The sequence below is a fragment of the Triticum aestivum genome, chromosome 1B, assembly GCF_018294505.1.
Source record: "Triticum aestivum cultivar Chinese Spring chromosome 1B, IWGSC CS RefSeq v2.1, whole genome shotgun sequence".
Classification (NCBI taxonomy): domain Eukaryota; kingdom Viridiplantae; phylum Streptophyta; class Magnoliopsida; order Poales; family Poaceae; genus Triticum; species Triticum aestivum.
In genome coordinates, this window is record NC_057795.1 from 15,416,372 (window position 1) to 15,433,112 (window position 16,741).

General features: G+C 42.9%; 1 protein-coding gene across 1 annotated transcript; it reads right to left on the reverse strand.

Annotated features, from left to right (window-relative positions):
* Nucleotides 1–15,360: 15,360 nt before the first annotated feature.
* Nucleotides 15,361–16,399, reverse strand: LOC123084708 (protein PHLOEM PROTEIN 2-LIKE A1-like). Its single transcript, XM_044506202.1, has 3 exons — nt 16,252–16,399; nt 16,045–16,166; nt 15,361–15,900 (listed from the first exon to the last, which is right to left on the reverse strand). The coding sequence occupies exons 1-3, from the start codon at nt 16,375–16,377 to the stop codon at nt 15,522–15,524; spliced, it is 627 nt and encodes a 208-aa protein (XP_044362137.1). The 5' UTR covers nt 16,378–16,399; the 3' UTR covers nt 15,361–15,521.
* Nucleotides 16,400–16,741: the final 342 nt, after the last annotated feature.

Here is a 16,741-nt window from a genome sequence, read left to right on the forward strand (position 1 = left end):
AAGTTGATGACGTGGATTTGAATTGTACATCTGAACACAAAAAAAAGTCCGGAGTTGTACTAAGTTATTAAAATATTGAATAGCCAGTGTAACAGATGAGTTTTCGTCCGAAACCCTGATACTTCCTAAGAGATTGTCCAGTTTGTACACGAAGTGCATCCAGTTTTTGCCGTAACCCTCTCTACTATTTTGCACGTGCTATGCGAGTGAAATGATGATACCTTGCCAAGTTTCAACCTTTTCAGAGTTCATTTTGTACTGCTTTTCACTTTCACGGTGATTTAGCTCTGAAAACAAATCAGTAAATGCATCGAAAATAGCAAATTATGTCAGAAAGGGTTGAAAATTGATGACATGGATTTGAATTGTGCATCTGAATGTAAAAAAAGTCTGGAGTTGTACTAAGTTATTAACATATTGAATAGCCGGTGTAACAGAAGAGTTTTCGCCCGAAACACTGATACTTCCTAAGAGATTGTCCAGTTTGTACACGAAGTGCATCCAGCTTTTCCCATAATCCTCTCTACTTTTTTGCACATGCTATGCGGGTTAAATGATTGTACCTTGCCAAGTTTCAACCTTTTCAGAGTTTATTTTGTACTGCTTTTCACTTTCACGGTGATTGAGCTCTGAAAACAAATCAGTAAATGCATCGAAAATAGCAAATTATGTCAGAAAGTGTTGAAAGTTGATGACGTGGATTTGAATTGTGCATCTGAACACAAAAAAAAGTGTGGAGTTGTACTAAGTTATTAAAATATTGAATAGCCGGTGTAACAAATGAGTTTTCGTCCGAAAACCTGATAATTCCTAAGAGATTGTCCAGTTTGTACACGAAGTGCATCCAGTTTTTGCCGTAACCCTCTCTATTTTTTGCACATGCTATGCGGGTGAAATGATGATACCTTGCCATGTTTGAACCTTTTGAGAGTTCATTTTCATGGTCATTTAGCTCTGAAAACAAATCAGTAAATGCATCGAAAATTATGTCAGAAAGGGTTGAAAATTGAGGACGTGGATTTGAATTGTGCATCTGCATGCAAAAAAAGTCCGGAGTTGTACTAAGTTATTAAAATATTGAATAGCCGGTGTAACCGATGAGTTTTCGTCCGAAACCCTGATACTTCCTAAGAGATTGTCCAGTTTGTACACGAAGTGCATCCAGTTTTTGCCGTAACCCTCTCTACTTTTTTGCACATGCTATGCGGGTGAAATGATGATACCTTGCCAAGTTTCAACCTTTGCAGATTTCATTTTGTACTGCTTTTCACTTTCACGGTGATTTAGCTCTGAAAACAAATCAGTAAATGCAACGAAAATAGCAAATTATGTCAGAAAGGGTTGAAAGTTGATGTCGTGGATTTGAATTGTGCATTTGAACAGAAAAAAAGTCTGGAGTTGTACTAAGTTATTAAAATATTGAATAGCCGGTGTAACAGATGAGTTTTCGTCCGAAACCTTGATACTTCCTAAGAGATTGTCCAGTTTGTACACGAAGTGCATCCAGTTTTTGCTGTAACCCTCTCTACTTTTTTGCACATGCTATGCGGGTGAAATGATGATACCTTGCCAAGTTTCAACCTTTCCAGAGTTCATTTTGTATTGTTTTTCACTTTCACGGTGATTTAGCTCGGAAAACAAATAAGTAAATGCATCGGAAATAGCAAATTATGTCAGAAAAGGGTTGAAAGTTGATGACGTGGATTTGAATTGTGCATCTGAATGCAGAAAAAGTCCGGAGATGTACTAAGTTATTAAAATATTGAATAGCCGGTGTAACAGATGAGTTTTCGTCTGAAACCCTGATACTTTCTAAGAGATTGTCCAGTTTGTACACGAAGTGCGTCCAGTTTTGCCCGTAACCCTCTCTACATTTTTGCACATGTTATGCGGGTGAAATGATGATACCTTGACAAGTTTCAACCTTTTCAGAGTTCATTTTGTACTGCTTTTCACTTTCACGGTGATTTAGCTCTGAAAAAAACAGTAAATGCATCAAAAATAGCAAATTATGTCAGAAAGGTTGAAAGTTGATGACGTGGATGTGAATTGTACATATCAACGCAAAAAAAGTCCTGAGTTGTACTAATTTATTAAAATATAGAATAGCCGGTGTAACAGATGAGTTTTTGTCAGAAACCCTGATACTTCCTAAGAGATTGTCCAGTTTGTACACGAAGTGCATCCAGTTTTTGCCGTAACCCTCTCTACTTTTTTGCACATACTATGCGGGTGAAATGATGATACCTTGCCTAGTTTCAACCTTTTTGAGTTCATTTTGTACTGCTTTTCACTTTCACGGTGATTTAGTTGTGAAAACAAATCGGTAAAATACATCGAAAATAGCAAATTATGTCAGAAAGGGTTGAAAATTGATGACGTGGATTTGAATTGTGCATTTGAACGCAAAAAAGTCCGGAGTTGTACTAAGTTATTAAAATATTGAATAGCCGGTGTAACAGATGAGTTTTCGTCCGAAACCCTGATACTTCCTAAGAGATTGTCCAGTTTGTACACGAAGTGCATCCAGTTTTTGCCATAACCCTCTCTACTTGTTTGCACATGCTATGCGGGTGAAATGATCATACCTTGCCAAGTTTCAACCTTTTCAGAGTTCATTTTGTACTGCTTTTCACTTTCATGGTGATTTAGCTCTGAAAACAAATCAGTAAATGCATCGAAAATAGCAAATTATGTCAGAAAGGGTTGAAAGTTGATGACGTGGATTTGAATTGTACATCTGAACACAAAAAAAAGTCCGGAGTTGTACTAAGTTATTAAAATATTGAATAGCCAGTGTAACAGATGAGTTTTCGTCCGAAACCCTGATACTTCCTAAGAGATTGTCCAGTTTGTACACGAAGTGCATCCAGTTTTTGCCGTAACCCTCTCTACTATTTTGCACGTGCTATGCGAGTGAAATGATGATACCTTGCCAAGTTTCAACCTTTTCAGAGTTCATTTTGTACTGCTTTTCACTTTCACGGTGATTTAGCTCTGAAAACAAATCAGTAAATGCATCAAAAATAGCAAATTATGTCAGAAAGGGTTGAAAATTGATGACATGGATTTGAATTGTGCATCTGAATGTAAAAAAAGTCCGGAGTTGTACTAAGTTATTAACATATTGAATAGCCGGTGTAACAGATGAGTTTTCGCCCGAAACACTGATACTTCCTAAGAGATTGTCCAGTTTGTACACGAAGTGCATCCAGCTTTTCCCATAATCCTCTCTACTTTTTTGCACATGCTATGCGGGTTAAATGATGATACCTTGCCAAGTTTCAACCTTTTCAGAGTTTATTTTGTACTACTTTTCACTTTCACGGTGATTGAGCTCTGAAAACAAATCAGTAAATGCATCGAAAATAGCAAATTATGTCAGAAAGTGTTGAAAGTTGATGACGTGGATTTGAATTGTGCATCTGAACACAAAAAAAGTGTGGAGTTGTACTAAGTTATTAAAATATTGAATAGCCGGTGTAACAAATGAGTTTTCGTCCGAAAACCTGATAATTCCTAAGAGATTGTCCAGTTTGTACACGAAGTGCATCCAGTTTTTGCCGTAACCCTCTCTATTTTTTGCACATGCTATGCGGGTGAAATGATGATACCTTGCCATGTTTGAACCTTTTGAGAGTTCATTTTCATGGCCATTTAGCTCTGAAAACAAATCAGTAAATGCATCGAAAATTATGTCAGAAAGGGTTGAAAATTGAGGACGTGGATTTGAATTGTGCATCTGCATGCAAAAAAAGTACGGAGTTGTACTAAGTTATTAAAATATTGAATAGCCGGTGTAACCGATGAGTTTTCGTCCGAAACCCTGATACTTCCTAAGAGATTGTCCAGTTTGTACACGAAGTGCATCCAGTTTTTGCCGTAACCCTCTCTACTTTTTTGCACATGCTATGCGGGTGAAATGATGATACCTTGCCAAGTTTCAACCTTTGCAGATTTCATTTTGTACTGCTTTTCACTTTCACGGTGATTTAGCTCTGAAAACAAATCAGTAAATGCAACGAAAATAGCAAATTATGTCAGAAAGGGTTGAAAGTTGATGTCGTGGATTTGAATTGTGCATTTGAACAGAAAAAAAGTCCGGAGTTGTACTAAGTTATTAAAATATTGAATAGCCGGTGTAACAGATGAGTTTTCGTCCGAAACCTTGATACTTCCTAAGAGATTGTCCAGTTTGTACACGAAGTGCATCCAGTTTTTGCTGTAACCCTCTCTACTTTTTTGCACATGCTATGCGGGTGAAATGATGATACCTTGCCAAGTTTCAACCTTTCCAGAGTTCATTTTGTATTGTTTTTCACTTTCACGGTGATTTAGCTCTGAAAACAAATAATTAAATGCATCGGAAATAGCAAATTATGTCAGAAAAGGGTTGAAAGTTGATGACGTGGATTTGAATTGTGCATCTGAATGCAAAAAAAGTCCGGAGATGTACTAAGTTATTAAAATATTGAATAGCCGGTGTAACAGATGAGTTTTCGTCCGAAACCCTGATACTTCCTAAGAGATTGTCTAGTTTGTACACGAAGTCTATCCAGTTTTTGCTGTAACCCTCTCTACTTTTTTGCACATGCTATGCGGGGGAAAATATGATACCTTACCAAGTTTCAACCTTTCCAGAGTTTATTTTGTATTGCTTTTCACTTTCACGGTGATTTAGCTCTGAAAACAAATCAGTAAATGCATCGAAAATAGCAAATTATGTCAGAAAAGGGTTGAAAGTTGATGACGTGGATTTGAATTGTGCATTTGAATGCAAAAAAATGTCCAGAGTTGTATTAAGTTATTAAAATATTGAATAGCCTGTGTAACAGATGAGTTTTCGTCCGAAACCCTGATACTTCCTAAGAGATTGTCCAGTTTGTACACGAAGTGTATCCAGTTTTTCCCATAACCCTCTTTCCTTTTTTGCACATGCTATGCGGGTGAAATGATGATACCTTGCCAAGTTTCAACCTTTTCAGATTTCATTTTGTACTGCTTTTCACTTTCACGGTGATTTAGCTCTGAAAACAAATCAGTAAATGCATCGAAAATAGCAAATTATGTCAGAAAGGGTTGAAAGTTGATGACATGGATTTGAATTGTCTATATGAACGCAAAAAAGTCTGGAGTTGTACTAAATTATTAAAATATTGAATAGCCGGTGTAACAGATGAGTTTTTGTCCGAAACACTCATACTTCCTAAGAGATTGTCCACTTTGTACACGAAGTGCATCCAGTTTTTGCCATAACCCTCTCTACTTTTTTTCACATGCTATGCGGCTGAAATGATGATACCTTGCCAAGTTTCAACCTTTTCAGAGTTCATTTTGTACTGCTTTTCACTTTCACGGTGATCTAGCTCTAAAAAGAAATCAGTAAATGCATCGAAAATAGCAAATTATGTCAGAAAGGGTTGAAAGTTGATGACATGGATTTGAATTGTGCATCTGAATGCAAAAAAGTCCGGAGTTGTATTAAGTTATTAAAATATTGAATAGCCGGTGTAACGGATGAGTTTACCTCCGAAACCCTGATATACTTCCTAAGAGATTGTCCAGTTCGAACCGGCTCTTGTGTAAACATGTAAAAATATACATAAAATACATTGATCAGTACCGTCTTTCAGCCAAAACGCGCTACTGCTACAGAGAAATACATCAAAAATACATTGATTATAAATGGTATTTTTGTGTACAATCTGAATTGTCAATACGAGTCCTCTGCGGTAGGAACCAGAGAAGACTCATATTGCGGCCACAAATTCTACACATAGAGTTCAATGAAGACCAAGTGGTTGCGATAGTTCGAGAAGTAACATATTTAAGGTGGTAAAAACTCTGTTAGCGGAGCGAGGTGAGACTAAAAAACCGTCGTTAACTAGGAACATCTAGTGCCGGTTTGTGGCATGAATTGGTACTAAAGGTGCCGGTGGGCCCCCAGCCTGACCACAGCCTGCAACAGCCACTTTAGTACCGGTTCGTGGCACGAACCGATATTAAAGGGTCGCCACAAACCGGTACTAATGATCTCCGCCCCCTAGCCGTTTGGACCGACACTAATGATTACATTAGTGCCGGTTTTGTTACAAACAGGGACTAATGTGCTTCACATTAGGCCCTTTTTCTACTAGTGATTTGCTGTTGTTTGTAGCGGGGTATGTGCTGAGACATGGTAAGAAGATTCTGTTTAGCAGCTTGCATTTGTTTTGACGTAGGTCGATACTGTAGCAACCGGTGTTTTCAAATAAAGTGAATAAAAATTACAAAAAAGTGAACTTTTTGAAACATGGAAAAAATAACATTCTTCGAACGTCTCATCATTTTTCAAATTTAAACAAAATTTGAAAATCTGAACACTTTTTGAAAAAAACATTTTTTAAATCTGATTTTTTTAAAATGTAAACAAATTTACAAATTTTAACTTTTTAAAAAATTATAAAATTTGAAATTTCTGAACATTTTGAAAATTTTAATAAAATTTTTGAATCTAGGCTTGCTAGGTTATCATTGTGCTCATGTGCCCTTGTGTCGGCGAGCTCGAGCTAGAGGTCCACGGGCACTTGCCACCCAGCGCACCCCTGCTTGAGCATCACCTCAAAGGCAACATTGTAGGTGGCCCCCGTCGTGAGCTGTGACAGCTCCAACTTCCCGTGGACCTCCAGCGACACTAGTAGAAAAGGGGCCAATGGTCCAGGCCGGTCCAGCCCATTAGTCCCGGTTCAATCCAGAACCTGGACCAATGGGGGCATTGGACCCGGTTCCTGAGCCCCAGGGGCCGGCTGGGCCACGTGGGCCATTGGTCCCGGTTCGTCTGGACCTATTGGTCTCAGTTGGTGGGACGAACCGGGACCAATGGGCCTCGCTCCTGGCCCAACACCATTGGTCCCGGTTGGTGGCTTGAACCGGGACCAAAGGCTGCCCATTAGTCCCGGTTGATGCCACCAACCGGGACTAAAGGGTTGCTCCTCGTTGCGGCCAGAGTTTAGTCACACCTCGCCAACCGAAGGGGAATCAGACCGGTTTATAAGCCCCTCCCTCTCTGCCTTATTGAGCTCCTCTGAAAATGAAAATAGATTCCCTTATATAGGGAATTTAGCTTAAATTCATACGGATTTCTCTTGAAATTCGTTATGAATTTAAGTTGAATTTCCTCTATAAGCGCATCTATGCTCATTTCTGAGTAGTTTTTTATATAGTTTTTTTCTTTTTTGCTATATTTATTTTTTTCTTTTTATTTCTGAGTTGTAATAAGCCACTAAAAATAAGCATATATATGCTCCTTTTTTAGTACAGTTAATCACAACTATTTTTTGCTTCTATTCGTTTCTGAGTAGTTTTCTATATAGTTTTTTTTCTTTTCTGTTATATTTATTCTTTTGTTTTTATTTCTGAGTTGTAATAAGTCATTAAAAATAAGCATCTATGCTATTATTTTAGTAAAGTTAATCAAAATTATTTTTTCTTCTATTTATTTCTGAGTGGTTTTTTATATTTTTTTTCTTTTCTGCTATATTTATTTTTTTCTTTTTATTTCTGAGTTGTAATAAGCCATTAAAAATAAGCATATATGCTCCTTTTTTAGTACAGTTAATCACAACTATTTTTTGCTTCTATTCATTTCTGAGTAGTTTTCTATATAGGTTTTTTTTCTTTTCTGTTATATTTATTCTTTTGTTTTTATTTCTGAGTTGTAATAAGTCATTAAAAATAAGCATCTATGCTATTTTTTTTAGTAAAGTTAATCAAAATTATTTTTTCTTCTATTTATTTCTGAGTGGTTTTTTATATAGTTTTTTTTATTTTCTGCTACATTTATTTTTCTCTTTTTATTTCTGAGTTGTAATAAGTCATTAAAAATGGAAAAGAGGCGCAATGCTCGTTAATTTGCTTCAAGCCTTTCGGAATAGTGTCAACTGCATTGCACATAGCTCTGTGCAGTCTACCGTATTCCTCAAGGCCTGAAGCTAACCAACGTGCAGGAGCATTGAGCCTCTTCGTCATCATCTCTACACTCAGGGCTTATAAACAGCTGCGAGTGCCTCTCGCTTGGCGAGGTGGGACTAAAAAAATAGCTGCAGAAAGAATCAACAAAAAATAGCTGCAGAAAATAAAAAAGTAGTTACACGGGTCCATTGGTACCGTTCATGGCGCAAACCGGTACCAATGCCGCTCTTTGGTCCCGGTTGGTTGGGCCAACCGGGACGAATGCTCATCTTTAGTCCCGGTTGGAGCCACCAACCGGGACGAAAGGTCCTCGTTTCCTGCCCTTTGGGCTGCTGAAAAGAGGCCTTTGGTCCCGGTTGGTGGCACCAACCGGGACTAAAGGGGGCATTAGTCCCGGTTGGTGCCACCAACCGGGACCAATGCTCTTGCTATATATAGAGGACTTAGCAGTTTTCGCCAAAACCCATCTCTTTCTCGCCCCGACGCCTCTGCTCCTCGTCGCCGTCGCCGCCGAGCCCTGCCCCGCGCCGCCCCGAGCCCGCCGTCCCCGTCGCCGCCCCGAGCCCGCCGTAGTCGCCCGCGCACGTCATCACCGCACCCATCGCCGCCCGCGTCCCGTGCCGCCCCGACGTGTCGTCGCCACCCCCGCCGTCGCCCCTGCCCCGCGCCGCCCTGAGCCTGTCGTCCCCGTCGCCGCCCCGAGCCCGCCGTCCTCGTCGCCCCTGCCCCGCGCCGCCTCGACGCCGTACGTGAGCATTTTTTTATTTTTGTTAGATTTTTTTAGATTCTTTTTGTAGTTCATGGATTTTTTTGTTAGGTTAGATATGTAGTAATTTGGATATGTAGTTCATAGATTTTTTTGTTAGATTAGATTTTTTTTGTTAGATTACATGTATAGTAATTAATTTGTTCATATTATGTTAGATTTTTTTGTTAGATTAATTAGATTTTTTTTGTTATATTAGATATGTGTAGTAATTAATTTGTTCATATTATGTTAGATTTTTTCTGTTAATAGATTTTTTGGTGATAATATTATTGAATATGCATGTTTGGTGATATTATTGTTAATAGATTTTTTTGGTGATATTTAGATTGTGTAATTAATTTTGTTCATAGAATTTTAATGATTTTTTTGTTCATAGTATTTAGAAAAAGGAAAAAATAAGAAGTAGTTTATATATAGTTGAACTAGCTAGTTGATTTAATAAACTAATTTATTTTACTATATATAGAAGTAGTTTGATTTTAATAAGTACTACTTATTTATTTATAGTAAGTGCTTAGTAGTTGAACTAGATAGTTGATTTAATTAATAAAACTACTTTTATTTAACTATATATAGAAGTAGTTCCCACGTCGACGTCGGCGATGCCTATCCCGCATCCTCGTCGTCGTCGACTCGGCGGTGGAGGCCTGCTTGATCAGGGCCATGTTCGGGACTGGGCTCCGCCGGGCTGGTATTGGGAGGTGCTACCTTCCGGGAGACGTAGGTTGGTGAGGAGGCAGCCCGTTGTTGACCCGATCCTTGTTTGGTGGCGGTCTCGTGGGCCAGTGACGGTGGTGAGGCATCCGGACACCGCGGAGGTGGTACGTCACCGTGTCAGCGAGGAGGACGAGCACGTCCGTCGCTACATGGTTGCATTGGAGGGGAGGTTCGACAATACCTGGCAGGTTCTTCAGGGATCTCACTGGAGCTATGATCCTGTGATGGTTCCTTATCTTTGGGTGTACACCGCCCGCGTCGATACCCGTCGGGCGCTACGGTTCTAGTTGTATTAGTGATAATATTCGATGATGTACGGACACCAAGAGATGATGTACTTTTGCTTATAATTATTGAATGCATGCTAATTTGAATACTATACTTTATTTTATGATTTGGTTTTGCTTATTTTATGATTTGGTTTTGCTTATTGAATGCTCATATTGGATAAGTTCTCCTTCATTCCCGTGTGCTAGACAATTTGGTATAATAATGCATTCGGGAATGAAAGAGGAGCTACATACATCGATCATCGATAGTCAACCCGTGATTAATTATAATGATCTAGTTTAATATTTGAATTATGAACGTAGGCCGGAAATGTCGTACTCATCGGACGACGAAAACCGCCCGGGGTAGTGCGACTGGTGCCACGACGACCGAGGTATATGCGACAGGTTCATTGAGCTAGACGAAGATCGGCGCTTCAGCATTAAGCTCGAGGAGACCTGCGATGTTCATACGGTACGCAACGACGACAATAGTTTTTTTCGTAATTAAGCACGACTTCAGCTATTTTAACGTGTATTTTTCATCTTCTCCAATTCGACTAGCTTATCCCATGCTTTGCAAGACGCTATGTCTTGGAGAGGATGGGTTTTGAAGACCATGAAAGTTTCGAAACCAAAAAAATTATCCTAAGTACCCATCATGGTGTGGATTTTCAAGTAAAGTTGTACAATGCTCAGAGTGTAACCCATTTTGGTTGAAAAAATTGGGATGCATTTTGCAAGATGTATGGTCTTGATGAGGGTATGCTTGTCACCATGGATCTTGGTGATCCTACAATCGAGCAAGAGAGACCTTCGATTTGGGTCCTTGTGGATACACCTCCAATTCTTCCCTCATGTGAGCTAAACATAGTTATTAAGTAATTTATATTGTTTATTTCAAAATATATAGTTGACAACTTATCTCCATTGACAACTTATTTTCATTCTTCAAAGAATGTGCGGAAGATGGTAGACAGAACGTACTACACCGAAGGCTCCGAATTAACTTATCAGGAGAAAAATCATCTGGTCGGATTTTGTAATGATCTTGAGAATTACAATATCTACAATCAAACTCCTCAACATTATGGTCGATACGTGCCACTAGTGCACGTGTTGAACTATGGTAACTACCATGGAGATACCCTGGTAAGATTATTTTTTACTATTACAACATCCGTGCATCTTTTTGCACACTTCTAAAACTAGTACATCATTGCTAACTACGAAGTTATTACTATGTTTTTCAACAGATAATCCCGAATGATTGTGTGCCTCATCTGATGTATACGCATGGTAGCCTTCATGTTTTGAACATACAACCAGGTCGTCCTACGAATCTCAACTGTCCATACCGGGTTTCTAAAAGAAGTGGAGACATAACAATCAAAGAATGGAAAAAATGTATGGACAGTCGTAAGGAGCTTCTTGGAAGCAATAAGCAGCGAAGGGCAAGAATTGGAGACAGGATGACCGCCATTCTTCATAATGGAGAGTCAGGGTCTATATTGTTTTATGCTATTTTACCTTAAGGGTGTTTAGGTCCTACCTGATACTGATGATCGTGTGCTAAGAACAATTATGTAGGGTTGAGTTCAATGACTATGAGGATGATGATCGTATGACTTATTATTAATAACGAGTAGAAGTTGTATGATGATGCATGATTAGTAGGACTTGTTATTATATATATATGATGATGTATGATGCAAGCATGCATGAGCATGTTATATCTGCGGGTGCAATGAACATAGCAGCAGCCTTGATAAACCAAGGACGAAGATATAAGAGAGGACACTTCTCTCTATTAGCTAGCTATAATAACAACCTAAAAATAACCCCCAAAACCCCTAAAGCAGCCACTTTTGTAAAAAAATTGACTTTTGGTCCCGGTTGGAGCCACCAACCGGGACCAAAGGCCGCCGGACTGGGCTCGGCGCACAGGGCCACGTGGAGGCACATTGGTCCCGGTTCGTGTTTGAACCGGGACTAATGGGTGGAGGCATTAGTAACGACCCATTAGTCCCAGTTCATGAACTGGGACTAAAGGCCCTTACGAACCGGGACTAATGGGTGGTTTTCTACTAGTGCGACCATACGATCTTCAGCTCCGCCACCTCCTCTATGTGTGTAGCAGAGTGGACGATCAATCAGCTCAAGGCACAATGCTACGCAAGGGAGAAAGGCGCCTTTTAGGTCATTTCTAACCAGTTGCCTATCCGGTGTTAGAGCAAAAAGTCGGCTTTACTCCTCTAAAACACACCTAACCGATTCCTAATCCGCCGTAAGGGAGTAGAAATTATACTCCGGCCTCAACCTTCTCCCTAAATATAATCGACCGTTGCGGCCTCGAGTAAAAGCCACACCTCTCCCTCGCGTCGTCCCCCGCCCCTGCATCTTTGCTCGTGAGCCTCCCGGCCACCGCCCGCTGGCCCCCCAGTCCTTTTGCCCGACGTAGAGCCTGTTCAGCCCGCATCGCCGTCAGCAGAATGAAGGTGAAATCCCGCTGCCGTCGCCATATCCGATTCGGCGGATTGCTTCGGAACTTCTTCATTTCCTGTCGGTCGCTGCGTCTCACCTTGCTTGCACATCGCTGCAGGTCATTCGCACGTGTCACGGTCTGCTAGTTTGGTCTAAACGACACTGGCCGGCCGGTGCATCACCACGGCATCGCAAGTGTTCGACGAATTGCCTAGGTGAGCTTTTTTGTTTGTTTCTTTTTTAACCGAGATGTTTGGATTGAACCTAGCCATTTGAATTGTAGTCGAAGAGGTTGAGGGAGATAGTCTTGGAGGACTCATCGTCATCCGAAGGGGAAAAAGGCGACCATGACTTTGACACCGTTTTAGGCATGATTTTCAATGATGATGTTTGGCGGTCTAGGGGAGGATCACATTTTGGCTGCATACACATCAACCGTGATAGAGCAGAGGTCCATGCAAAGATCATAAGAGACTATTTTGATCCAATCCAACCTATCCAAAGAAGTATTAAAGTAGTGATCGTTGTATTTGGCCCGGAGTACTTGATGGCACCAACCGAGGAAGACACCCAGAGGCAGATGACTAAGAGTGAAGCAAGAGGATGCCCAGGGACGCTTGGATCACTTTACTGTATACACTGGAATGGGAAGATTTGTCCTGCAGGGCGGAAGGGTCAGTACGAAGGCCACTGCAACGATCCAACGATCATTCTTGAGGCAGTTGCATCGAAGGATCTTTGGATATGTCATTCATTCTTGAGGCAGTTGCTGTCAAGATCAGCACTGTTTTCTAGGATTATTACAAGTGATGCTCCTTCTTGCAACTACTCGGTCAACGGGCACACGTACTCGATGGGTTACTACCTTGTGGATGGCATCACCGGAAGCGCTTTGCAATTGTTCGTGGCCCTGCTGAGTACTGGAGCTCCAAGGTTCTATGGCGAGTCATGACTTGTTGCATCATATTGCACAATATGATCATTGAAGACGACGGGGATATGTCTGGGAACATTCATTACATCACCAATGGGGCTCCAATTTAGCCAGAGTAATGATACGAACATGATCCTGGTATTCCTTGAGGAGCATCGCAAGTTCAAGAACATGATCATGCTCAGCTACAACAAGATCTTGTTGAGCTCGACTGGCAACGTCTTAGCAAGTCCTAGTTGTTCTATCACATGTTATTTGCTACATTTGAACCATCTGGCGTATTTAAATTTGAATAATTCGGTTTGTAAACTTTGAATTCGGTTTATAAACTATATTCATGATTTGCTTGAACATTCAAATTTATGTTTATTTCTATATGTGTGTTAATATGTCGTTGCAATGTATACTAGAATTGCAAAGGTTAGGAAAATCAAAATTTTACTTCGTTATATATAGGGGTCGGCTAGGTCTAGCCAAAACTTAATAGAGTAAATATACTAGGTGTACTCCATAATTTTTAGGGGACCGGTTAAGTCCATCAAAAACTTAATAGAGTAAATATATTCCCCTAAAGTTGTAATTCACTATTTTTAGAGGATCGGTTAGAAATGCCCTTATGTGAAAGTGTTATTCTAATCCTGCCTTTTCTAGGGTTTTGGAGGGAGACAGGGACTTCGCCGGGCCAGGTTTGGTGTTGAATGATTGATTGGCTAGAGCCTAGCTAGAGCTAGATGGCTAGCTAGGGTTTTACAGTACATGTGTAGATGCGCACTCCCTCGCTTGTCATCGCGATTCACATGGTATATGACTGTGAGCTGTGACTCGCCGGGGTGGTTTGCTAACTTTTCGGAGTAATATTTTTTTTAAAGAAAGGAGGATGACCCCTGGCCTCTGCATCTGGTAGATGCATGCAGCCACTTTATTGATTATTCTCGAGGCCCTTACAAAGTATTACAACAATATGCCTGAATCCGCCATCTTGGCATCATATGCCCCTACTCCTATCCATATGATGAAGGGGCGCTAGCTGGGCCAAATACCCAGTCCACTCACCTAAGCCTATCATCAAAAGTCAGAAGCCCCAGCCAAGCCACATACCGGGTCTGGGGCAGAACTAGTCTGACGCATTCACATGTGTCGTCGCCGCCATCTTCCACTGGTCCGTCTTCAGAGCAGATATTGAGGCTTCTACCTTGTCAGGCCACTCTGCCATCGACGCCACCATGACGCCAGCCAGCAACCCCCTCCTGCGCGGGACCAGCACCGCGCATCGGGCGCCGAGTCTCCACTGCACCACGCCGCCGAGATCCGCCGTCATCAATGTGCAGGATGAAGCACCGTTCCACCAAAAAAAGGCCGCTCACTGGTCCCTCGAACCCGTGTACGCCTCCAAGAATGACGCCCCCAAGGAGGAAACGACACCAACGTGCTGCCGTCATCTGATCTACTGATCTAGGGTTTTCCCTGGAGGTAGCGGATATAGGTCTGGAGCTTCTCCACGGCGATACCTTCAAGAAGGTAATGACACAAAAGAGTGCCGCCAACGCCGGTCTTGGCATCAAGCCGAGAACTAGGTTTTCACCCGGATCCGCTGAAGGAACCTCCATCAAGCATCGTGTGCACGGGTCGACGCCGCGTTGCCACCACCACACCGGGGCCCCAACGCAACCGCCAGCATGACCACCGTGCCTAGCAGCCGTGGAGGCCCGGCGTCACCACGCCCGCCGGCAGCCACGCCCGGGTCTCGACCGGCCAGATCCAGATCCGGAGAAGGGGATCAGGATGGAACGGAGACCTCCGGTCGCCGCAGCCGCAGGCAACACCACGGGACGGAGCTCCATCACCCCCGCAGCCACCGCGCCATGCCGCCGCCGCGCCCTCGCAGCACCACGCCGCCAAGCACCGCCGCCGACAGAGCACCGCGCCATGGTCAGAGGGCGGGGAGCCACGCCGAGGAGAGACCCCGCCGCCGCCGGCCGCGCCCAGGCTTTGCCCAGCAGTAGCCCTTGGCGGCGGCGAGGGGGAGGGGAGGAAAGGAGGTCGGCCGATGGCTGGGATCTGGATTCCCCCTCGTGTCGCCTCGAGGAGGGACGCGGGGGTCGGGGGACGACTTGACTTCTCTTGGAATTTAAACTAGCCTACCAAAACGACTTTATTTAGGTACAGAGAAAAGATATTCGGAGTAATTTGTTTAAAGAAGTACAATTGTTGAGAATAAAAAATTGGATACGATCGGTCTTTTTTTTGAGCAACGGATACGAGCAGCCTACAAGACTCAGACGGGCATGCATGCCCACGTCGTCGGGTCAGCTCAGAGCACAAGTGATTAGTCAATCTAGTCAAGGGATAGTAGTACTAGTGGTTGGTAACCAAGCACAACCAAATGAAATGAAATCCATCAATTTTTGGGGGCGATCCTGATGCCCCTGACGACGAGCCCACTCTTCCAGTGCCCACCGTCCTGAGACATGGAGACCACAAGCTCCCCACCCTGCTGCCCCTTCTCCACCTCAACATCCCCTACCTTGAGCGGCAGCCACTGGCCCCTGGCCTTCTTCTCCAGGCTCTCTTTGCGCTCCTGCGCCCTTGCGCCGGGGAGCTCGAGCTGGAGGTCCACGGGCACCTGCCACCCAGCGCACCCCTGCTTGAGCATCACCTCGAGGGCAACCTCGTAAGTGGCCCCCGGTGTGAGCTGCGACAGCTCCAGCTTCCCGTGGACCTCCAGCGACCACACGTTCTTCAGCTCCGCCACCTCCTCTCCGGCAGCATCGCCGGCGCTGCATGTCAGGTTAAGGTCCGCATCGATCGATCAGCGCACGATACTTGAGCATGATTAACTAGTCGTAGATAGCATGTACCTTCCTTCTCATTCCGTAAATTTGGTCCATAGATGTAGCAAAACTCAGATATATAGCACGTACCTTCCTTCTCCCGGGGGCGGGGGCAGCCAGGCCCAGTAACTGGGGTTCTCCGCCCAGGCGATGGACAGACCTCGAGGGAGCAGCATGAAGCAGCTGTTGCCCTTCTCATCCACCCAGTGCCTCTGCGTTTGCATGGATACACAATCATGTTATGTTTGTTCAGAAAGCGGCAAAGCTCATAAGATCCAGTTCATGTGTAATATTCACCTTGGTGGGTCGTTCGGGTTGCGTCTTGTCCGAAGTAGTAGAGGTGCTGCGCTCGGTGGTAGTAACAGCCGGTGTCGCCGGCAAGCTGAAACAGCACGGGAATAGTCGCGACAGTGCCGTACCCATTGGCAGCTTCTCCAGGAGTGCAACTAGAGCTCAGACGTGAGTGAGACAGATTGTGTCTGACATATATATGTACCTAGTTGCGGAAGGTCTAGAAGCCGGAGACCGACCGTGCATTAGGTTAGTGATAGAGAGATCTAATTCCTCTAGCACTGATTAAGCATAGGATCTGGTTCCCACGTGATGAAGTTCAAGAGAATCTACTTTTTTGGCAAATGATAAGTACGCATTATTGTTGCACTGATGCTCTGCTTTTTATTGAAATGTCATGCATGCTTGCATTGATGCTCCTTCAGGCTCTTATTTGGAGTGGGAGACATGCATGCTTGCTTACACCTCCGGCCCAGGTAAATTGGATCCACAGTCG

Excerpts from the sequence above, each read along its gene's own strand:
- LOC123084708 (XM_044506202.1), bottom strand. The coding sequence starts at position 16,377 with ATGGGTACGGCACTGTCGCGACTATTCCCGTGCTGTTTCAGCTTGCCG. Across the intron at positions 16,167-16,251 it reads AACCCGAACGACCCACCAAG|AGGCACTGGGTGGATGAGAA; the intron begins GTGAATATTACA and ends ATGCAAACGCAG. Across the intron at positions 15,901-16,044 it reads CCGCCCCCGGGAGAAGGAAG|CGCCGGCGATGCTGCCGGAG; the intron begins GTACGTGCTATA and ends CCTGACATGCAG.